Here is a 24718-nt window from a genome sequence, read left to right as displayed (position 1 = left end):
TCTTTGATGGAACAAACGATAGGCATTTTGAAAATGAGGTTCCAGTGCCTCGACAGGTCCAGAGGAGGGTGTCCAATGAGGGTGTCGCGCAACATCGTAGCTTGCTGCACACTCCACAACCTGGCACTGCAATGAGGGAGGATCTAGCTGACGAGGAGATGTGAGAGCTGTACGTCCCCTCCATAAGGAGGACGTCGAAGGCGATGATAATGACGAGGTCCTCGAAGGCGAGGATGCCGGCAACGAGGCCAACATACTGGCCAAATGAGGCAGGCGCGCTCGGGAGGCCCTCATAGCCACAAGATTCGTGGAGGATAATGACAAGATGCAGTGAGGACAGTCTTCACATCCTCACCTTGCATCTGTGAACATTTGACTCCTGTGTGCTGATGGCAGCGCACATACACTTGGTGCTCTGGCTCATGTCATGGAGGTGTAGCAAAGGCCATAATAGTCGTCAGATCCCTAGAGGATGATTATGACATGCAGTGTAGACACTCCATAGATCTTCACATAGCCTCTGTGAATATCTGGCTCCTGTCTGGCCGAAGGCAGCTTGTTTGTGCTCTGTGATCAGGGTCATAACATGGAGAGGCAGCCGTGAAACTTTAAATGCACCTGATCCTTTGTCAGTCTTCAGCACATGTATCCTTTAGAAACAGTGCCATCGGTCACAGGTGTTGAAGAAATGGGGGCCAGCCCCACCTTAAAGGTGCTAAGAGCACACAGAGAGAAGGACGGATCTCTGTGACGTCTGCCCACGACATTCTGGGAGCAATGACAAGCACCATCGAGGTGCAGGCATCAGTAATGTGTCCAGTGAGTGTGAAGATAGACCATCACATTGGTCTGAAGGTTACACACTGCACAGGAGAGGTGCCCTGGAGTGAGACACCTGTCTATATCTTGTGCAGGAACCAAGGTTTCACGTTTGAGTGACACGAACACTGCTCATCATAATAAAAAGCCATAGGATAGCCATCTTGAGAGTTTATTTACAATAGTGAACATTATGTGCAATGATTAACACCAGTGCTCAGGCTGCGCAATTACATCATCTTAACCTTCTTAACCCTGCCGCTAGGTCTTGGTGCTTCCCTGACATCCACAGCGGAGATTGAGGCAGCCTGCTGACTGCTACACCCTGTCTGTGATGACCCTAGCAGGCATCCTCTGGAGGACCGAGACCTGAAGGCTGGGCCTGCTTTTGGGTGTCCTGCTATGGGCCAGCTGCGCCCTCCTCGGCCTGTTGAGCTAGAGCTTCTGGGGTCACAGAAAGAGATGTGGATCGGCCAGACATTCTTGCAGTCACCTGGGTGGATGACTCCGGGGGGGTCGAACTGCTGCCTCTCCTCCCTATGACTGCCCGATGGCCCCTGGCTGACTCCTTGAGGAGAAGAGTAAAATCGAGTTGCCCGGCACACCTCTCGCATTGACACTGTTGGAAGCCAACTACGGTGTCAGCAATGGAGTTCAGCCCACACAGCAGTGGAGGACCGATGTCTTGGACCAAGGTCTCCATGTGGGCCACCACCTTACCAGTGTTGACCTCGGTTCGTTGGCATGCCAGTGCTATCACCTCAGACTGAAGGCAGATGGACTCCTACATCATGCCTTGCAATCTGAGGCATGCAGCGAACATCCTTTCCTGATATTCCCGTGCTTGCCTTTGCAGCTCCAGCAACTGAGGTATGACCGAGTCCAGAGGCTCCTCATCTGACTAGGAGATTTCTGGCTTCCAGCAGTCCTCCCCCCACCTCCCCGCCCCCGCCTCACAGTCTCCTTCCCCACCCAACCCCTACTCTCGGTTACCTGCTGTCTCCACAGCCCTTGCAACTCTCCCCAGTCCATTCCCCTACTGCACCCAAGAACCCCACAAGGCTTCATACTTCTGCTCCCCCCACCCCCACTTCTGGCCTCCTCACCCACTCTATCACTTTGTGTTGAATTTCATGCCGGTCCAAGGTGTGACCAGACCAAAGTGGCTTCCACATGCTGGGACCTACCAGGATGTTCAGCTGGAGCGGCTTGGATGTATGGAGCAGCAGGTGGACAGTGTGCAGCAACTGAGTTTGGAGGGGGTGGGGCTATGGAGCATGCAAAGTGGAGGAGAAGCACAAAGTGGTGGAGTGAGTGACGAGGAGGGTGGGAAATCAGTTCGGTCAGGTGTTAATTTGAATCGTGACAACTAAATGCAAAATGGCTTCCTGACGACCTTTGGCAGGAATGGTGGCCCGCCATGACAGTTGGGACCGCACGTTATCGCTGCCATTTCCCACCATCGGAAAACCAATTTTTCACTTCCCGCTGTATTGTCTGCCCCCACCCACCACAAATTCTGCCGATGGTGGGAGGGGACATTCCAACCTATACTCAGCTGACCTTTGTTTATTAAAAAGGTTCACACAAAACATTGCGTAAAGGACTCCTGTGGAATATAGCACTGGAAGAATTAACATGCAATAAAGTTTGTCACCAAGTCAACTTAACACTTACCAAACAATGTTAATAATAACAGATAATAAACCTTTAATATAAAGCAAAGTTCCAATATGTGCATAAATAGCCTAACAAGAGAATGGTACAACATAATAAAAGTAATCTTTCTAAATTAAAACTCGCTAAAAAGGGAACTCCATATTTAAAAGATATTTTAAAAATCTGCTGCTATAGCTATAAGAAATGCGCAGTTTAAACTGAAAGCATGAAATATATCACAACTTTAAGAATTCCTTTTTTGTTCTTTGGTCTTTAGTTTGTAAATCATCTTTCATTCTCAATTCATATTAGAAACTAGTTTTGCGCAATGCATAAATAAATGAACTGCATATAACCTAGCTACAGCAGGAAGGATATTACATATAACCTTTTAGTACAAATCAGCACTTACATTTGCCAATCCAGCCAGCCCCGACCTGAATGAAAGGAAGAAACAGAAATACAAAATTCAGCAATCCCCCTATGCATTCCAGTGCAAAAAAGAAAACAAAGATAAATCAAAATATGTAAATTGAGGTGAATAGCCTACCTCAAATAAACTGCCATTCTCTTGGCAACTTTCATGACATAACCAAACCACCAAGGGAGCCACAAACTCAGGTTTCAAAGCATCCAATAATTCTAGGTTGAAGAAAAGAGACTACATATCAAATCGACCTACACATGCAACTGCAAAAGCTGTTTTGTTAAACATCAGGATACCAGAACAATAACAATAATTTGAAATATCTTCAACATAAAAAAATGTCATTCAATGGCCCCATGGTTCCCAGAGCCCCACTCCACTGGCAAGAAGCGCAAATAGGGTGTGGCTTTTGGCCACAACTGTTCCTTGCAGTTGACCAAACCCAAATGAAAGAAACTTTATCATTTAAATAAAAACAGAAAATGCTGGAAAAACTCAGGTCTGGCAGCATCTGTGGAGAAAGGAACAGAGTTAACGCTTTGAATCTGTATGACTCTTCTTCAGAGCTAGAGAGAGATAGAAATGTGATGGATTTTATACTGTTTAAGAGGGAGTGGAGAAGGTGGAGCAAAATAGACGGTCAGGGATAGGTGGGAGCTGAGGAGAGATTTGACTAAGGTGTCATGGACACAATGTAAGGGGGTGTCAATGGTAGTGCTAAAGACTAAAGAAGGTGCTTATAGTGGCATAAAGTTAAGGTAACAGAATATGTTAATAGCAGAATAAGGGTCAGTGCTCGGTGAAAGCAAAACATAAGAACAAGTGACAGATGGCCCTGTAGTTACAAGGGGAGGGGTGGTGGTGGGGGAAAAGAAATTGAATAAAAAGGGGGTCAAGATGTGGGAGAGAGTTCATGGTCTGAAGTTGTTGAACTCAACGTTAAGTCCAGAAGGCCAAGTGCCTAATCCGAAGATGAGGTGCTGTTCCTCCAGTTTACATTGGGCTTCACTGGAACATTGCAGCAGGCCAAGAGCAGACATGTGGGTATGAGAACAAGATGGTGAGTTGAAATGGCAAGCAACAGGGAAGTCTGGGTCATGCTTGTGGACTGAGAAAAAGTGTTCTGCAAGGCAGTCACCCAGTCTGTGTTTAGTTTCCCCAATGTAGAGGCCGCAATGGGAGCAGTGAATACAGTCGACCCAATTGAAGGAGGTGCGCGTGAAATGTTGCTTCACTTGAAAGGAGTGTTTGGGACTTTGGACGGTGAGGAGGGAGGAGATAAAGGGGCAGGCATTGCACCTTCTGTGATTGCATTGCAAGGTGCTGTGGGAAGGGGATGAGGAGTTGGGGGTGATGGAGGAATGGACCAAGGAAGGAACGGTCCCTATGGAATGCTGAACTTACAGGGGTCGGGGGGGGGGGCGGTGTCTCGGTGGTGGAGAGTGAGGGGAAGATGTGTTTGGTGGTGGTATCATGCTAGGGTTGGTGGAAATGGCGGAGGGTGATCCTTTGAATGTGGAGGCTGGTGGGGTGAAGTGTGAGGACAAGGGGACAACCTCCACTGCAATCTCAGAATAAAGGGTAGGTCACTTAGGACTCGGATGAAAAGCAATTTCTTCACCCAAAGAATGTGAATCTTTGGAATTCACAAGCCAAGAAAGCCATGGATGAATAGACATTAAGTACATTCAAGACAAAGGTCAGTAGATTTTTGGATACTAAGAGAATCAAAGGTTTTGGTGAAAGTGCGGGAAGATGGAGTTTAGGTAGTTCGGTTATGATCATACTGAATGGCTCAAAAGGCCAAATGGTTGACCCCTGCTCCTATTACATTTGTTTTGCATTTTGTTTAAATTCTCAGTAATTTAGGTATTTAAACGGAACTACAAATAGATATATGGATATCAGATACGGTGGCACAGACTGGTGCAAATAAACAACAAAACAAGCAAAAGATTTAGAGCAATATAGAGATGTAATAGAGGAGATATATATATTTACATAAACATGTATACATTAGAATCTAAAAAAAACTTCTATTGTTTCTTTCTTAGATGAAATTTTGTGTTCAGCAGTGCTAAGGAATGGAAGAACTTTAATACTTTAGCTTATTTTTCTTAGTTTCAAGCATTCCCAGGTTGCAGAGTGCAAGCTGGATGCAGAGTAAGGAATCCTTATTCTTTTCAAATAGCATGTTTTTTTCAATGCCAGAAAACATTCCTGTAAAAGTGATTAGTGAAAGAAGGAAGCTTTACAAGCCACTAGAATAATATTCTAAAGGAAGTTATTAATGAAACATAGTCCTTACAAAGGATGAATTATAAGGGCATTACTGTATCCTTATGTTACCTACCTTGGGGCAGAACAGTCTGGGTCAATCTGGAACCAGCTGTTGGTGCAATAGTGTTACACTGGATGTTATATTTTTGACCTTCAATTGCTAGTGTATTCGAAAGACCCAGTAGTCCAAGTTTTGCAGCACTATAATTTGCTTGTCCAAAATTACCATATATTCCAGAAGATGATGCAGTCATAATAATTCTGAGAAAAAAATGACAAGTTTATTTTATCACATCAAATGGTGAGGTTTTGTAGCAAGGAATGAACCATGTCTATAGTGCATCAAAATAAGAGCAACCAACAAGTCTAGGAAGGACCAAGATTTTATTATTTTACCTGCCATACTTTTGATTCCTCATGTGGTTCCATGCAGCTCTTGTGACTTTGAATGAGCCCCTCAAATGAACTCTCTGAATTAAATCTTAAGAAAAATATTTTTTTTAAATGGCCAGCTCAGTAATAAACATGGAATAAATGATATACATAGCCAAAATAGTGGAGCTAATTCATAATCAAGTTATGTAAGGTTACGATCAGAGAAAAGTTATAAATTTGATTTCCTGTATCAGAAGACTAAGACTGAAATTGTTGGTCTTTTCAGTCTAGAAAGGAGGCAGCCAATAGATGAAAGGGTAGAGGTATACAACATAGTTAAACAAATCTAGAATATTGCTTTACATTGAATTGTGGGAGGTGGTGAAGGAAACATGGGTTCAAATTAGTAAAAGTTAATTTTGTGATTAATAACACAAAGTTCTTCATGCAGAGTGATTAACCCTTCGAATGAACTTTAAAACAGATCACTGGGTGTGAAAGCTCAAACTATGTAAGAAATAATAAGTTGAAGCAATGAAGGGGCAGGGGAGTGGCTGTACGACCTCCCTGGATAGATTAATTAGCATATGTTAAATGGCCTCTATTTGTGTCTTATTAAGAGTACATCTTGGCCAAAATTAAAAATTGAACCTAAAATTCTGAGACAATACACAAGGGTCTTTATTTCTAAGCAATTATATATAGTTAACTGGCCTTACATTCATATGACAATACATTTGTCACATATGCTTAACCAGTTACAATAATAATTTTAAGTTCATAAAACTATCTGATTAAGTATGATCTACTTAATATCTAGAGAGAAGTGAATATTTTATATGCAGATCCCACAATAACCCCAAATGATCCATATAACAATAGCATGACTGTGTAACAAAATCAGTTCTCAGTTGGGCTAATTAAATGGTCATTTTGCTGATGCAGAGCATATATAATTACACATTTAACTCAAAATGAAGCTCTCAGCTGTGCAGATGCTCACCCCAATCCAAGTCACTTGTTCTTGCAAAGGAACGATCTCTTAAAATCCTGAAAAGATTAAGATATTTACAATAAAAACAGTGATACACAATCATATGGGAATGGAGGCTGTATAATATTGTGAAGAGGTCACCGACTATCTATGAAAGTAATTAACTTGATAAGATTTACTAGAATAGTATAGAACAAGGAAACCAAACCCAGGCCCTACCCAGCACCCCAACGCCACCACCCCCACAATACTTTAGGCACGAAAGCACCTCCAAGGTGGTCAAGATACACCTGGATTTAACACAAGAGGCAATCTTGGCAAAGGAGTTCAAACTTGCACTCAAAACGGTCATACGAAGAACATTAACTAACAGATTGCCACTTAAACTTTAGCTAGTGCTCATTAAGCATTTTGGTGGCTAGTTTTTTTTATTTATTTATGGGATGTGGACTTCGCTGGCTGGGCCATCCCTAGTTGCCCTTGAGAAGGTGGTGGTGAGCTGCCTTCTTGAACCGCTGCAGTCCATGTGGTGTAGGTACACCCACAGTGCTGTTAGGAAAGGAGTACCAGGATTTTGACCCAGTAACAGTGAAGGAATGGCGATATATTTCCAAATCAGGATGGTGAATGACTTGGAGGGGAACTTTCAGGTGGTGGTGTTCCTATCTATCTGCTGCCCTTGTCCTTCTAGGTGGTAATGCTCGTGGGTTTGGAAGCTGCTGTCTAAGGAGCCTTGGTGAGTTCCTACAGTGCATCTTGTAGATGGTACACATTGCTGCTACTGTGCATCAGTGGTGGAGGGAGTGAATGTTTGTGGATGAGTTGCGAATCAAACTTAATTCCTATTTTCACCCTTTCACCAAAAGAGCCCCTCTGGTCTCTTAAAGAATGAGGGCATATTAAATATCTTTTAAAATAGATTAAATATTGTACTCACCCAGCATTGTTAATAACAATATCTGAAAGAAAAAAAAGTCTGGTTTAAAATGGCTGACCACAATAATGTGGGAAACAATTTGTAAAAATAACTAATAATCAATACCTGAATTTTATGTTAATACTAGTGAATTGTTTTTAATCAAATGATTTCAAAATGAAACACTATACAGAGTACTAGTTTTTAATAGTAAGGACGGAGCCTTAAATCCTTGTCTGTTTAAAAAATGGAGAGAGATTGGGAAATGCTGGTATTCTCAAGGGCCAGGATGTACACAAATCACAGAAGATCCGCAGGCAGGTACAGCAAGCAATTAGGAAAGCAAATGGCATGCTAGCCTTTCTTACAAAGGTACTGGAGTATAATAGTAAAGAAGTCTCACTACAATCACATTGGGCCTTAGTAAGATCGTAGCTCAAGAAATGTATGCAGTCTTAGCCTTCTTGCCCAATGAGACTGCAACAAAGATTCACTAGACTGATTCCTCTAATGATGGGATTGTCCTATGAGGAAAAATTGAGTAGCCTAGGTTTATATTCCCTCGAGTTTAGGAGAATGAGAGGCGATCATTTGTAATCTACTAATCTATCATTATACATTGTCTTTCCTCTCTAATTCCCTTTTTCAATTCTCCTCCATACTTGCGTAATCAGCTAGGCTTTCCACAGAGTTATGAATCTGACATTTAACATCAGCTTCCTGTTTCATTTTAATTTCTTAAACTTCAACCATCCAGGGAGCTCTAGCTTTGCATGCCCTTCATTTCCCTCTCATGGGAATGTGATCAGTCTGCACCTGAACTATCTCCTCTCTGATAGTCTCCAATTGCTCATTTCCTATTTTATCTGCCAAACTCTGATTACAATTGCTCTTCGGCCAGATCCCTTTTCAACTCGCTAATATTATCCCTCATCCAGTTGAATATTTTCACATTCGTTTTCTTCTGGTCCTTTTCCAAAACTACTCTTAAGCCTTACGATAACCATTTTCCAAATGCTCTCCCATGGAAACATACTCCATTTGCCCCATCTCATTCCCCTGAACTAGATACAGCACTGCTTCCTTGCTCATTGGGCTAGAAACATACTGAACAAGAAAGTTCTCTTGCACATATTTCAGAAATTACTCTCCTTCTTTGCACTTTTTAAGTTATCCTAATTCAGACTAGGAAAATAACTAAAGTCCCCCATTATTACTACTCAAGTTCCTGCATCTTTGCATACATTGTATTCAGGAATATTAAGTGCCATTCCTCCCCTTATTTCAGTCAAATCTCTGCTATTGGCACTGTATCATAATCCCACATGGCTACCTGTGCCTGCAACTCACTAACCTCATTTAATACACTCTGGCATTTTTGTACTTGTACTCTAATGCCCCGTCTTAGTCTGCCTTGTATTTCCCCCTTCGGATCCCTCCCATTTCTGAACTGCTTTATTTGTATGTTATTTTTCTCTCCCGTTCTTGTGGACCTTTTTATCGCCTCTGGAGTGCTTCACCCTGGTGCAGCTTACCTGCCAAATTAGTTTAAACCCAACCCAGAACAGTAGTTAACATCTCTACAAGGGCATTTGTGCCAGACTTATTGAGACATGGCCCGTCCATCCTGTACAGGTCTTTTAACATATCTGTCAAATGGATCACCACTTACCTATCCTTCCATAGGCATCCAAAGCAGTTTGAACAATTTTTTCACCTTCTTCAACAGAATCTGCAAATCACAGAAAAATCACAATTTTAAATATCAAGAGCTACTAAACATAAGACACGCATAAGACACACAAAAAATTCCTAAAGTATTAGCTCTTGAACAAACAAGAGCTCTCAAATGATTTCATTATTGACCAATTATTGATTAAAAGCTTAATCAAAGTCATGCTAAAGCAACACTGAATAAATCTCTGTTCATTTAGGTTACCGTCTTCATCCAATGTCAATTGCTTAATTAAAAAAATTCTCATTTCCAAATTCCCATTTCAATATTTTATTGTAGTTAATTACATAATGCCAAAAACGGATTTGAGTTTTAACTTTTCCAATTGCTAACTGAAATATTTGATCGAGCCAGTAGAATTTTTAACTTATGAACTCCTCTGCAATAAACTACACAAAATCATTTTAACCAATTCCAGGGTGTTTCTACAGGTCCCATTCAGTGCACTTTCTGAATCTCTATATGCATGTAAGCCACAAGAGACATTAGGAACTGAAACCTTATTTATGTTAAATTATTAATACACAAAAGCTCAGAAGGGAGCAGCATTTACAGTACTGCACTGACATCTGGTGGTGAGTGAAGCACAGTAAAAATTGCAGGACAAGTTTATCCATTACAGCAGCAGTTTCCAACTCAAAAGGAGCCATTGGACAGTCAGCAAGTCTGGTTTATTCGTTCATGGGATATAGACATCACTGGCAAGGACAGCGTTTGTTTCCAATCCCTACTTGAGAGCAGTTAGGAGTTATCCATCTTGCTGTGGGTCTAGAGTCACACATAGGCCAGACCATGTAAGGATGGTATTTCCTTCCCTAAAGGATATTAGTGAACCAGATCAGTTTTTACGACAATCAATGGTAGTTTCATAGCACCATTATGGAGAGTAATTTTTACTTCAAGATTTTTATTAATTAACTAAATTTAAATTCCACTGTGCTGGGATTTGAATCATTGTCCTCAGGGCATTAATAATAAAAACAGAAAATGCAGGAAAAACTCAGTAGGTCTGGTAGCATCTGCGAAAAAAGAAACAGAGTTAACGTTTCGAGTCCATTTAACTCTTCTTCAGAGTATAACCTGGGCCACTGGTTTACTAGTCCAGTGGCATTACCACTATGCCACCGCCTCCCCTGGCTGAGTTGTTTCTTTGCTAAAACAACCCTAAGCTAATCCCACCACCTGCTCTTACCCCACATCACTGCACCTGCCTGTCTCAAACATTATTCCACTTTTCCTTACAAGATGCAATGGCCTCTGTCTAACAACTTCATGTGGCAAAGCATCCCATTCACCAACAACTCATGGACTGAGAATTTCTAAAAATATCTCTCACTCTTGGTAATAGATTCAAATCAATTACTCATTGTTACAGACAGCCCAACCAGAGGAAACATTCCCAAACATCTATCAAAAATTTTTCATGATTTTATGAAATGTCCTAAATCTCCTCAGTTTTCTCTGTTGAGTGGAGAAAGTTCCAATATCCCAAATCTCTCAACTATATTTTCCCATCCATGGTATCTTGGTGAATATACCCTGTGCATTGCCTATGGCTTTAATACTCTTGCTATAATGGGGCACTCAAAACTGCACACAGTACTCTAACCAATATCCTAACTGTTTACATAAATTCATCATTATTTCCTTGTTCTTATACCTTATGCCCCTATCCAAAAACTGAAAATTCTATTAGCTTTATCTATCTGAACTCACTTTTTAGGAAATTATATTTTCAAACCTCTAGATAATTCATCTGTACCCTTCAGCAACCTTCCATTAAAAGTATGCTTCATCTCAAAAAACATTACCTCACACTAACCCACAAAAAATGCATTTTCCATGAAACTATTTTAGTTTTTACCATCTACCAAACTTACTTTTTGTGTATTTAGTCTGAAATTCCTGCCAGCTTTCTATTATAAATTCATATCTCACATTATTTAAAAGGTGGTCCAATTAAGCTGCTCATAAAAAGGACAGACCAAGTCTGAAATGCAGAAGGGATAGATGATTCGCAATGATGCTGAGTTGGGAAGGGAGAGGTGTTCCTTGGTCATAGGATGAGCAAGATGCTATGATTTAGCACCTGAATAGTAAGTGACAAGCAGGCAATAGAAAGAAAATTGAGTGCCAATCTTGGTTAGAGTACCGTGTTCTAATTTGGGTTGCCCCACTATCTGTCCCTGTATAATATTGCTCCTGAATATTCTGTATGGTGACTGCACTTCAAAAGAATACAGCAGTGCTAGTTCAGATGTAAATGAATTTCAGATATCTCAGTGCACAGGTTTTCCACAACATCACTGGGTGTATGCTCCGTTTAGGGCAGGGGTCAAAATTTTACTTTTTTTGTTAAGAATCCAGACTCACCTGATTTCCAAGCAGAGATCGGGAACTACAAGTCCAAATATGCCCCTGGAGTTTCGGTGCATTCGTGAATCGGGAGCTCTTCAGCTACAACAAAGAAAACTGCTCTAAAGGGTTATCTTTGCCCCAATGGCCTGCAGCACAGTCACCAAAATTCTGCTGCCTTTTCAGCTCTCCAGGGCTTCTCCTGAACCCTCACTACTTGGAGCCTGTCACCCGTATCACTTTTCTGCACGTGTGAATCGGGAGCAGACTGTGCACGCACAGTTCAGAGTTGAGGGAGCTTTGGGTCAGGGACAAGTGCCCGCATGGGGAAAAAAAGCACAAAAACCTGATCATGGAACCCAAAGTTTTGGCTGCCATTATGAGAGGAGTCCCGGGGCAGGGGATATGTTGAGGTCACAGGGAGAGAGGAGGAGCCACAGGAAGGAGACCACCGGTAAGAACCACTGGGGAGAGAAACTACTGAGGAGAGGAGCAAAAAGTAGGTTCCAAGCAATAACGGTGTGCGACTGACAGGCTCCAAGTAATGACGGCTCAGAAGCATCCCTGGAAAAGATAGTGGAATTTTGGTGACTCTGTGCTGCAGGCTGTTGGAGCAGTTCTGCTCGGCGTACCTGAAGAGCTGAAGTTGTGCCTCAGAGTTGGTGCTGGAGTGTAGACTCAGCAATCCAGGGGAACATAGTCTCAGGAGGTGAGATTGAAATCCTAGGAAATGAGCAATCATTGAGGAAATCCGAGTTGGAGCAACCTTTGGAGAGAACTCCAAAGTTAGATCTTCAAAAAAGAGTGAAGACATGCAATCCCTCACAAGGGAGGCAGAGTTTTGAGGAGATTGTGTAACTCAGTGAACATTGACATCTGGATGTGTTGCTGAAAAGTCTGTGGGATCTGTCTTGGTCGCATCTGCTATTTAATGTGTAGTGTGGGTGTTAGACCATAGTTTGCCTGTTAATTCCCAATTACCTCGTGTGAATCCTGAACCTTATTGTATTAGATATTGTAAATTGTTTTATTTTTCTGACCTTGTATAGTAAAGTTTATTTTGTTTGTTCAAAAACTGTGGAATCTTGTGGCTTTATTCTCTAAGTACCTGGGATCTCAAACTTTGTCTATTTTACACAAAAAAAGTTACTGGTGCCTAATGGAATTGTACCAAAAAACTTGGAAGTCAGGTCGAGCATCATAACATTTTCAAGAGCTCTTGAGATCTTTTCAAGGGCTACTTTTTGATTTTTGAGAATTTTTTTTTGGTTTTCAGGGTTCCTTTTCCATTCTCATTAACTCCTTTGTTAGGTGATGTAATCATGTAGCAACATTATCTTCTGTATTTGTGTTGACATTTGGGTATTTGGACTCACACAGAAGCAAATTTACAAGAATTCATCAATGTCTTGAGTAATCAATCACCCCTCCATTAAACTTAAAACCACAACACACAAGGAAAACATTAATTTTCTAGATACCTCAGAATTTAAATTGGCACAAGAAAACAACAGGCGTAAACTAGCAACAAGTTCTTTTTAAAATAACTGACACATACAAAAAGCCATCGCCCGAAACACGCTTTCCGTGGACTGGTAAGGTCACAGCTAATGTGTTTTCATCGCATATGCACAAAGCTCAAAGATTTTAACTAAGCAGTTACTACCCTTTTTACTGCATCTTAGATCTCAATCTCTGATTTAAATTAAACAGTTGATCTAGCATTATCCTCAGCCCAACCATCTTCAGCTGCTTCATCAATGACCTTCCTTCCATCATAAGGTTAGAAGTGGGGATGTTCGTAGATGATTGCACAATATTCAGCACCATTCGCGACTCCACAGATACTGAAGCAGTTCATGTCAAAATGCAGCAAGACCTGGACAATATTCAGGCTTGGGCTGACAAGTGGCAAGTAACATGTTCACCACACAAGTGCCAGGCAATGACCATCTCCAACAAGAGAGAATCTAACCATCGTCCCTTCACGTTCAATGGCATTACCATCACTGAATCCCCCACTATCAACATCCTGGGGGTTACCATTGACCAGAAACTGAACTGGACTAGCCATATAAATACTGTGGCTACAAGAGCAGGTCAGAGGCTAGGAATCTTGCAACGAGTAATCCACCTTCTGACTCCACAAAGCCTGTCCACCATCCACAAAGCACAAGTCAGGAGTGTGATGGAATACTCCCTGCTTGCCTGGATGAGTGCAGCTCCCACAACACTCGAGAAGCTCGACACCATCCAGGACAAAGCAGCCTGCTTGATTGGCAACCCATCCACAAACATTCATTCCCTTCACTATCGACGCACAGTAGCAGCAACCACCTTCCAAACCCAAGACCAGTACTATCTAGAAGGACAAGGGCAGCAGATACATGGGAACACCACCACCTGGAAGTTTCCCTCTAAGTGACTCACCATCCTGACTTGGAAATATATCGCTGTTCCTTTACTGTGGCTTGTCAAAATCCTGGAACTCCCTTCCTAACAGTGCTGTGGGTGTACCTACACCACATGGACTGCAGCAGTTCAAGAGAGCAGCTCACCACCACCTTCTCAAGGGCAATTAGGGATGAGCAATAAATGCCCAGCCAGTGAAGCCCAAATCCCATGAAAAAATTTTAAAAAGTTGATATTGATCTAGCATCATTTTCCAGCAATTTTTGTTTTTGTTTCAGATTTCCAGCATCCGCAGTATTTTGCTTTTAGCATCATTTTCTGTTTGCAGAAGAGAGTTCCAAACGTTCACCACCCTGTGTGAGCAGAGGATTTTCCTAATTGTCACTCATGAAAGACCTGATTCTAACTTTTAGATTACGCTCCCTCGGTTCCCCTAAACTAATTGATCATTTACCTCATTACAGGCAGTGATGACACTTCTGAAGTATTTCATTGACTGTAAAGCATTTTGGGATGTCCTAAGGTCATGAAAAGCACTAAAAAATGCAAGTCGTTCACTACTGTTTCGGATCTTAATATATGCAAAATGGCTGCATGTTAGACTCTAACACAGTCACTGCAGCTCAAGCAATTCACAATATGAAACGCTTTGAGATGTGATTATACATGAATGCAAATCTTTCCACTACTGTTCAGTATTAAATTATCTGATTAACAGTGCTTATTACAATAGCATCTGTGACATTTTTCCTCCATACTGTAGCTCTTGTACTCATGCTGCCTTAAGCTGGAGAGTCCACACATTCATATGCAAGGAATTTATTGCCTCAATAACTTCAAAATTTCCTGGCTCCCAGTTAGCTGGGTATTCCTTTGTTGGCAGTGTTATAACTGTTCCTTCCCCCTCGCAGGGGCCCTCTTCCCATCTCTGTCCCTTGCAGTTGCACTCCCCCACTCTGCACCCTCCTTCTCAGGGCCCCAGTACCCCCCACCCACTTCGCAGGGCCCCTGACTTTTCCCCCCCCACCCCTCCCTTCGCAGAGCCCCAATACCCCCGCCCCCATCACAGGGCCCCTGTCTCTTCCCGCACCCCCATTCATGGGGCCCCTGTCCCTCACACCCTCCACCACCCCTCCAGAGGGCCCCTGTGATGCCCCCACCCCTTTTGGGGTCCCTGTGCTGCCCCCACTTCATGAAGCCTCTGTTCCCACCCTTTGCAGCCCCGCCTTCCCCCCCCCCGACACCTCTGCAGCCCACCTCACCTTCGGAATCTCTGCTGCCTCATGGCCTCTCCAGCTTGCACATTCTCTCCAGTCCCCACATCCTTTCCCTCACCCTTGCAGCCTCTCTCCCCCATACTCAGCAGCCTCTCTCACCATCATCACTCCAGTGCTCAGGCTGTTACGCTGCTATTACCTTCCCACAGCTCACTGCTCCTCCAATCACAAGCAGTTTCTCTCCTGCTTGATGGCACCACTGGGACCAACTGACACCTACTCCCTCCTTGGCAGATTGCCTAGGTGCATTTTCCATCTGAACCATGATAGGGAGGACAAAAACAGGGGACAGAAACTTCAAATAAAATTGATGGAGAGATACAGGATGATATAGATTGGCTGGTAAGTTGGGCAGAGCAGTGGCAAATGGAATTTAATCCTGAGAAATGTGAGGCATTTTGGGAGGACTAACACAGCAAGGGAATACAAAATGAATGGTAGGACACTAGGGAGTACAGTGGATTAGAGGGAGCTTGGTGTACATGTCCATAGATCCCTGAAGGCAGCAGCACAGATAGATAAGGTAGTTAAGGCGGCATATGGGATACTTGCCTTTATTAGCCGAGGCATAGAATATAAGAGCAGGGAGGTTATGCTGGAGCTGTATAAAACGCTAGCTGGGCCACAGCTGGAGTACTGTGTGCAGTTCTGGTCGCCACACTATAGGGAGGATGTGATTGCACTGGAGAGGGTGCAAGGAAAATTCACCGCGATGTTGCCTGGGCTGGAGTGTTTCAGCAATGAAGAGAGACTGGATGGGCTAGGGTTGTTTTCCTTAGAGCAGAGAAGGCTGAGGGGAGACCTGATAAAGAGATACAAAACTATGAGGGGCATACATAGGGTAGGTAGGAAGAAACTTTTCCCCTTAGCGGAGGTGTCAATACCCAGGGGGCATAGATTTAAGGTAAGGGATAGGAGGTTGAGAGGGGATTTGAGGAAAAGTTTTTTCACCCAGAGGGTGGTTGGAATCTGGAACACACTGCCTGAGGCACTGGTAGAAGCAGGAACCCTCACAGCATTTAAGTATTTAGATGAGCATTTGAAACGCCATAGCACACAGGGCTATGGGCCAAGTGCTGGAAAATGGGATTAGAATAGATAGGTGCTTGATGGCTGGTATGGACCCGAAGGGCCTGTTTCTGTACTGTATAACTCTATGACTCTGAACATGCAAAATAGTATCTGGCAGGCTTAATGTAAAAACTTGCCACTATTCGATAGAAGCTAACATGGTAAAAACCTGATTCTTCCAGGTGTCCTCCATTTTACCTGCCTATCAATGTTGCTGTAGCCTTTAAGGCCCAAGCAGTAGCCATACTTCCTCTTCCCTTCTCTAATAGTGTGCACTGTCATTTAGCCAGTGCACTATTATTCAATGGTAATTAGCCCTGACAGAAGGATCAGGTGTCATCCCAGCAACTGGCATTTACCCTGCTTTGAGAGGCCACAGTTCCCCCATCCAAAAGCAATGTCATAAGACACAGTTTTACAATACTTGACAGAGGGCTTGTGGTAGAAAGAAATTGTTTAGAGTTTTTTCAAAAGTTGAACTTTTTTCTCTTTTTTTAAAAAGGCAAAAACTATCCTTCATCCTCTTATGCAAATAGGTACAATTGAGCTATATATGACAGCTTCACTATTTTTGTATTCGAGATTACCTGAATTTACTTATTAATTGCTAAAACTGAGATTTACTTTTCGCTGCCAGCAAACTGCAACAAATAGAATGGAGCTTTTTTTTAAATCTGCCAAAAGATATAGAATAAAGATTAATCACCATAAAATTGTAACTGTGACAGTGCAGCTCTCAATAATCTATTGTTAAAAAGAGCATGAAATGATCTTTCAGTCAAGGTTCCAAGTCTAGTTTCATAAATGCTGTGACTACTGCAGAGCACTTACAAGTTCTATAATTTGTCGTGTGGTGATAAAAACATTTTGGTGAGCCAAAAAAACTGCTCAATTAAACTAAAGAAGCTACTATTAAGGTCTTTTAGAAACTAGAAGGTCATGAGAGTTTTAAAAGGAAACCAAAAAGGGAGGACAACCAAGCCTGGAAACACAACAGATAACATGACACATTTCTAAATTGAAATGAGTAGAGGAAAGGTGAATATAAAGTTAAGTACAATACCATAGTTAGGCACAGCTTTGCCTCCTTTTGCCCTTATCTCTTCCACCACTCTATCTGCAGCAGACGAACTTTTGCCTTCTCCTTTGATGCTACCTCCAAGGTCATTTACTGTGACAAGAAATTAGAGATGTAATGTTGTAGTCAAGCAATATTTTATTTTCATGACACATGAAATTCTGGGTTAGGACATAGAAACAGAAGTAGCCAACACAGCCTTTTGACCCTCCGCAGTTCAATGTTGTCATGGCTGATTTCTAACTCAACTCCATTCACCCATCTTTGCTCCATATCCCATGATACCCTCAACCAAAAAAGTTCCAATTCGGCATTGAAAGTTTAAATTTACCTAGCACCGTCGCCTTTTGGAGGATTTAATTCCAGATTTCTACTACCTTTGGCATGAAGAAACTCTTTCCAATTTCCATCTTAAATAGCCATACATTCAGGCAAGAGCGTGCGGGGTGGAGGTGCATCAGAGATCCTCAGCATAGGACCCGTTTCAATACCAGCAATGGCAACCACTCCTGGTGGCACTGCCAACAGTGGCCACTGCTGGTACCAGAAAGCTACCAGCCTCTGACTGGCCAGCAGCTTTTAGAGGCAGGATATCCTCTCCGCACTAGAAGATTCCATGATTTAATGTCCCCAGCGGAACCGGGTGCTGCAGTGGCAGAGTTCCCGCTGCCAATTAGGCACTTTATTCCATCAGAGGTCAGGTCGGAAGGCATGCCACCAGTTTTTGTTGCAGAAGTTGGGCCACCCACCACCCACTTTTATATAGCCCCCTGTACCTATGCTGTCAAATCCCTTTATCATTTTAAGCACCTTGATTTGATCATCACTCAATCTTCTAAAATCAAGGGAGTGCATATCAAGTTTATGTAATTTGCTCTTATAATTTAGCCTGTTATTGCTTTGACATCATTCGGGTGAATCTGCAATGTTCTCCCATTGAGCTCAATTTATCCTTCCTGAGGATGTAGTCCAAAATCGAATACAGCCTGACCCAGGTTCTTTAAAACTAAGCATCACTTCCTTGCTTACAACCCCTTGAGATAAAGGATATTATTGTTTCTGATTAGAGCCTTTGTATTAAACAACACCTCAAAATGGTTAACAATTGGAAACTGCAATGCGAAATTTGTGACATAACTGCAAACATACCATCTATTGATGTGCAAGTCCCTTTTGTTAGACAGTCAACATTGCAAAAATGGTTCCAGCAACCTTCCATCTAGGAAAGACGATGGACACGCAGCAAACAAATGCATTTCAGATGGGGTGTCATAAATAATTCAACTATTACTTGTAAAAATAAAGTTACGTTACCACATTATCTGCTAATTTTTAATGTAATGTTAAAGTTGCTCCTATTTCACACGTCTGTACTAAAATTAGTAAATGGAAGTAAATACAACCCTTAGGAGAATTCCCTAAACTCAATGCAAAGTAATCAACTAATTCACCAGTACTCTACTTACCTGCAAAAAGGTTACAGTTAAACAGAAATCTGAACTGTACATCCTCGAGAGTATGGCTTAAGGCATTGAGACCAAGAGGTCCAAGGTTCAATTCTTGGCATGGGCCAAGTTAAAAGATCTCAGCCAAGCAATTGGCTTGGATTCTACAGTTGGCTTCAGTGCCTTAGGCCACAGGGGAGAAAGTCAGCCACGGTTTCCATTCCAGATCACAATCTAATGACTATGAAAAGTACATGTGGGTGGATGTAGGAATCACAACAGGATTAGGCAGTTTTGATGTCCTCCATCGTCAAATGGTCAACCGTCACTCGCTATCAAGGATTACACATGAAGAGTGGTCACTTAAGATACCAGTGGCTGCCAGTGCCCATTGAACACAGTATTGCAAGTCTGACTTTCAAAAGACATAGGGTGAAATTAGGGGAAAAATTCAAAAACTATACTTAAGAAAACATACATAGTGACTTAATAGGGGTTTGGCATTCAAACAGCACTTACCAACCACAGAAGCTCCTCTTTCTGCAAACAACAAGGCATACGTTCTTCCCAAACCTGTTTAAAAAAAAGTACTTTGATAAATCCAGAAGCAAAAAAATGCACAGCTTTATAACTTAAAAACCATGCACTTATTTTCCTCCATTATACACTTGTGCAAAATTGAATATAAATATGATGCAGTACAAACAGCATGTTGTATGTTTCTGGGCAGTATTTTTCCAAATTTTGGCTATATTGCAGTATTTTCACAATATGTAGTTTAATATTTTTAGAATAAAAAAAGTAACTGGCTAATAAGCAGTTACACAAGCACAATGATGTGTTAACGAGGCAGTACAAAAGAGTACAGTCCTTCAGATGAAATGTTAAAACTGAAGTATGCCTGTTCCAGTAATTTCAGCTAAGTGAAAGATCTCTCAATATTATTTAAAAATGAGCAGTGTTCCCCAACATCACAATCTCAGGCAACAATGAGCAAAATAGATTAATTTGTCATTCATGTCACTGCTGGTCTGCAATTTAGTTGCACCTTCGATTCATCAACATCAAAGTGCCATAATATACTTGATGTGTACAAAATTTAACCATGGGCCAGTTTACATAAACTGTTTAGTAAAAATAAATTAGTTTGGGAAGCATTGTACATAACCACTGTGTAGAACGCTGATGAAGTCATACATTTTGGAAATTCTCAAGTTAAGAAAATATTAAGAGAATTTGTTGAAAGCAAGCAGCAAAATCCTTCTAATGGCTCAAACCAGAATGGACCCCAATTCAATCTAAATATAAACTGACTGTGCTGATTTCAGCCAGGACAACAGTAGAATTGCACAATTGATGGGGGGAATAGGACAGGTCTCCAGTGATGATCGTTATTATACGGTCTGCTGTAAGAGCCTGAGTGCATGTTGGGCAAGGCGTGATCAGCTTTAATGATGTCCATCTAATATCTATCAACACCTTGGGAAAGGAGCAAGAGGACTGCTCCCACCACCTGTCAAACTGTACCCCGCCAAGAGTCAATGATTTGAGAAGAGCAGTGGGGAAACAAAATTGATGGTAAAAGGAAAAAAAAGTAAGCAACACAGATATACACTGTAATAATTTATTCTGATGTAGAAAATAGCTCCAGCGCATAATCAATACTAAAAGGGAAATGTATTTGCCTTTTCTTCAACAAATCATTTGTCATGTTGCATAACTTACAGCAAAACTAAGGACAGCATTTCTTGTACAACATGATTGCATTTTATATCGAAATACTGTCAATTTTAAGCAAAATTAAAAGGAGAAAAACTAAATACCCATTAACAAAAACCTGGCATTAGGTGAAGGGGCAGTTTATAGTTGTCACAGCTCATCGTATCTGAGCAGTCAATGGCTTAAATAAAGGAATAGAGAGCCAAATATCAATCTTTGCTAATGGTACTGTTCGCTAGCACAGTAAATAGTGCAGGTGGAAGCACAAAGTCACAAAGAAATATTAACAGATTAACTGAGTGGGCAAAAGTGGCAGATGGAATTCAATGTCGGGTCATTAGCTAGAATTTGACATGGAGGCAGTGGCCCTGCTCCCAGCTGAAAAGTAGGGGAGAAGCCCTCCACTGCATGGCTGGGAAGCACAGAGCTGATTTTACAGCCATTAACTGGCTCAGAGGGAGACTTCCACTACCATCTGAAAGGAAGTCCCATACTCCAAGAGCTGCTGGCCAAAAAAAGCCAACAGTTCTGCACTCCAAGCAGCACCATCAAGTGCACTGACCACTGCTGGAACTGCAGGCAGTACCCAACAAAGAACATCGCTGGATCCAGATAACAAGGTGAATGCCAGTCTGACAGACCCTGGTGAGAGGAATAGGGGGATGCCATTGGGAGAGCAAGGGAACAAGCGATGGTGGGGCACTGGCAGCCACTGGTAGAGGGGCCTCCACTGAGCACAGGGAGGGATCCCCACAGCCCGTTGTCAAGCTGCCAGAGCTCATCTCGTGACCTTGCCAAATGAAATGGACACTCACCATCACTAGTGAACTACCAGCAGCAGCGGAAGGAGCCATTAATTGGCCACTTAAGAGCCTCAATTGACCCAAGGGCAGGCCGTCCAACACTTCCCACCATTAGTAAAATACCAGTGGACGCAGGTAAGTGACATGCATGTGCCTGCTGCCATGCCACCCAGTTTTACATCCCCACTACCACCTGCCAGGCCACCCACAGGCATAAAAGTCTGGTCATCCACTCTGGATCTAAGAAAGATAGATCAAAATACAGAAACTGTGGAGGATTTCTGTCCATTTATAGAAAGCACTGAAAACTAGTGGTCAGGCAGAAAAAAATATGCAAAGGACAATTGGACTGTTAGCCTTTAGCTCAAGGGGGTAGGAATTAAGGGTGGCAGTTTTGGTACAGTTCAATGAAGTTTTGGTTCATCTGCAGCTGGAGTTCAGTTCTGGGCACCAGAGCTTATGAAGGACATATGTTGGCCTTAGAGGGCGTGATGCACAGATTCACTGGAATAATGGAATAATTATAAGGCAAATTGCATAGATTAGGCCTGTATTCACTTTGGTATAGAAGATTAACGGGCAATACAATTGAGATATTTAAGATGATTAAAGAAGTTAATACAATAGATCAAAAGTTTTTTCTCTGGTAAGGAAGTTTGAAACAAGGAGGCATAAAATTAGAGCCCAGATAATTTCTGGGGTGATGTCAGGTCACACTTCCTCAAGTGGTGGTGCAAACCTGGAATACTCTCTCTCAGCTGTTATGACTAGGTTAACTGAAAATTTCAAAATAGAGATCAATAGATTTTTGATAGGTAAGGGTATTAAGGGGTATAGAACCTAGGCATGTAAAAAGAGTTAAAGTACAGATCAACATCTAACTGGATGACAGAATAGGCTTGAGGGGCTGAATGGCCTAATCCTGTTCCTTTTTTTCCGTAAAACAAAACCTGTATGTTCTGCGAAGCACTAATACATGGAATCTTCTTGCCATGTTTTACAACATAGGCGATCATGGCACTCCAACTTTCATGGTCCTTAATAGCTGTCAACATCCTTGCACTGTTCTCAAATCTTACAACCCTTCTGCTTCTTAAAGTGTATATTTCCTCCTTTGTCTCCCTCTTGCTGTGCTACCCTCAATTTTACACTACCAGATGTTCTAGTTTCTCTCTCCTAAGTATGTGCCCAAATAATTGTGGCTGTCTGTTGATCATTTGCAAAAGTTCTTCTTGTGTGTATGCTTTCCTCAAAATTTCCTCATTAGTCTTTTGTGTTGTCCAATTTATACATTTGGGAAAAAACCTGTTAATCCAAAGGTGCTGAAAACAAAATTCAATGGAAAAAAGATTGCACTGTCAGCAGACTATGTTTCAGATCTGAGATAAAGTGTTATAAAGTTGCTGAGTCTCTTTAACATCTTCCCCTCCCTCGCTGTATACTTTGAAACCCAAATGACTGCACTATTTGTAAATGTAGTGCGGATTTAAGTGAAACACTCGAGGGTCATTCTGATGCATTAGCTTTTGTATGGTGCATGTAGCCAGAGTAAATATTAAAGTTCAAATTTCATTTCTGACTCTTAGTGAGCCGTCGACATGACGTTTCGAAGTAATTAAAAGTCACAATTTAAACCACAGCAACGGCAGATATGACATAGATCCACACGATTAAAAATACTATTCCTGTAATGTTATCGTCCAAAGGGTAAAAATGAACTAATTTAAACGAGGCGAAATAATGCAAAGCCCGAACCCGCAGCAAGAACTCATCCCCGGCCTCCGGCGATTACATTAACCCGCGAATCGGTCCAGGCGCTGAACTGATGCTCAATGAACACAAACAGTGGGGAAACACAGCGCCAGTCACTGACCTCCTCCGGCTCCGGTCACCAGGGCCACTTTGCCATCGAAGCGCAGAGGAAGAGCAGCTCCTGAGGCCGACATGTTTCCGCCGTCAGGGGAAACCGAGTGCGCAGGCGCGGCACTGACCGCACTGCACCCTGGAAAATGTAGTCCCCAAGACAAACTGAGAATGAGTGAAACATTCAACAGAAACAAAAACAGAATTACCTGGAAAAACTCAGCAGGTCTGGCAGCATCGGCGGAGAAGAAAAGAGTTGACGTTTCGAGTCCTCATGACCCTTCAACATTCAACAGGTCAGACAGCATCTGTATAGAGAGAATCAGAGTGTTTCAGGTCAGACAGCATCTGTATAGAGAGAATCAGAGAGTGTTTCAGGTCAGACAGCATCTGTATAGAGAGAATCAGAGTGTTTCAGGTCAGACAGCATCTGTATAGAGAGAATCAGAGTGTTTCAGGTCAGACAGCATCTGTATAGAGAGAATCAGAGTGTTTCAGGTCAGGCAGCATATGTATAGAGAGAATCAGAGAGTGTTTCAGGTCAGGCAGCATTTGTGTAGAGAGAATCAGAGAGTGTTTCAGGTCAGGCAGCATCTGTGTAGTGAGAATCAGAGAGTGTTTCAGGTCAGGCAGCATCTGTGTAGAGAGAATCAGAGGGAGTGGGACAGAACTTCCGTGGAGTAGCAGTCACCGTCGGATTGCCACTCCACTCCTTTTTACTTACCCAGGTTGGTAGCTGCACCATTTCTCGCCCAACCTTCCAACTCGGGCCTGCTAAGAAATGTGCAGCCTACCAGCTCCTAGGACACTTCAGTGCAGGGCAGCAGCATTTGGGGAAGCGAAGCGATAACCTCTTTTTACTCTTGGAGCGAGGATAAGATGGGACAGGGCTTTGGGATGAGTTGTGGGGTAGGTGGATCGAGGGTAGGATGGGTTGGGGCGCAGGGGGTAGGATGAGTTGAGGGGGCCGGGTGGTCAGTTGTGGGGTGGGTAGTAGTCGGGTGGAGGTGGAGGGGTCATTCAAGGGGGTTAAGGGGTAGGTAGCTGGAGGGATGGGGGTCTAGTTGAGGGGGTTGGGAAGGTAGTTGGGGGGGGTGTCGTAATGTCTGACCTTGCCTCAATGGGTGGCCCTACCAAGGGCAAGGGGCTCTCAACCAACATCACTCAACGGATGTTGGAACACACAAGCCCATCCACCATGCCAAGATGGCATTCCACAGAGAAGATGGATCTAGCAGTTCCCAACCTTCCAGTATCAACCTGGAGTCTCCAGGAATAGAAAGAAAGAAATATTTGCATTTATATAGCACTTTTCATGACCACCGGATGTCTCAAAGTGCTTTACAGCCAATGAAGTACTTTGAAGTTTAGTCACCATTGTAGCATAAGAAACACAGCTGCAAGTTGCACAGAGCAAACTCCCACAAACAGCAATGTGATAATGACCAGATAATCTGTTTTTTTGCAATGTTGATTAAGAAATAAATATT

The 24718-nt window shown here is 42.4% G+C and overlaps 1 protein-coding gene across 1 annotated transcript in view; it reads right to left on the bottom strand.

Moving 5' to 3' along the window:
• Window positions 1–23324, bottom strand: part of hsd17b4 (hydroxysteroid (17-beta) dehydrogenase 4) — a 155188-nt gene extending 131864 nt beyond the window's left edge. The window contains exons 1-10 of the mRNA XM_078566668.1: window positions 23239–23324; window positions 19363–19416; window positions 17384–17491; window positions 9143–9202; window positions 7492–7513; window positions 6564–6610; window positions 5582–5666; window positions 5259–5446; window positions 3029–3120; window positions 2891–2915 (exon numbers count right to left, since the gene is read on the bottom strand). Coding sequence (XP_078422794.1) covers window positions 2891–2915; window positions 3029–3120; window positions 5259–5446; window positions 5582–5666; window positions 6564–6610; window positions 7492–7513; window positions 9143–9202; window positions 17384–17491; window positions 19363–19416; window positions 23239–23311 — 754 coding nt within the window. The 5' untranslated portion in view covers window positions 23312–23324. The remainder of the gene's footprint in view (window positions 1–2890; window positions 2916–3028; window positions 3121–5258; window positions 5447–5581; window positions 5667–6563; window positions 6611–7491; window positions 7514–9142; window positions 9203–17383; window positions 17492–19362; window positions 19417–23238) is intronic.
• Window positions 23325–24718: the final 1394 nt, after the last annotated feature.

This window comes from Cetorhinus maximus, chromosome 2, assembly GCF_964194155.1.
Source record: "Cetorhinus maximus chromosome 2, sCetMax3.hap1.1, whole genome shotgun sequence".
Lineage (NCBI taxonomy): Eukaryota > Metazoa > Chordata > Chondrichthyes > Lamniformes > Cetorhinidae > Cetorhinus > Cetorhinus maximus.
This window is presented reverse-complemented; position numbering and strand designations above follow the sequence as displayed.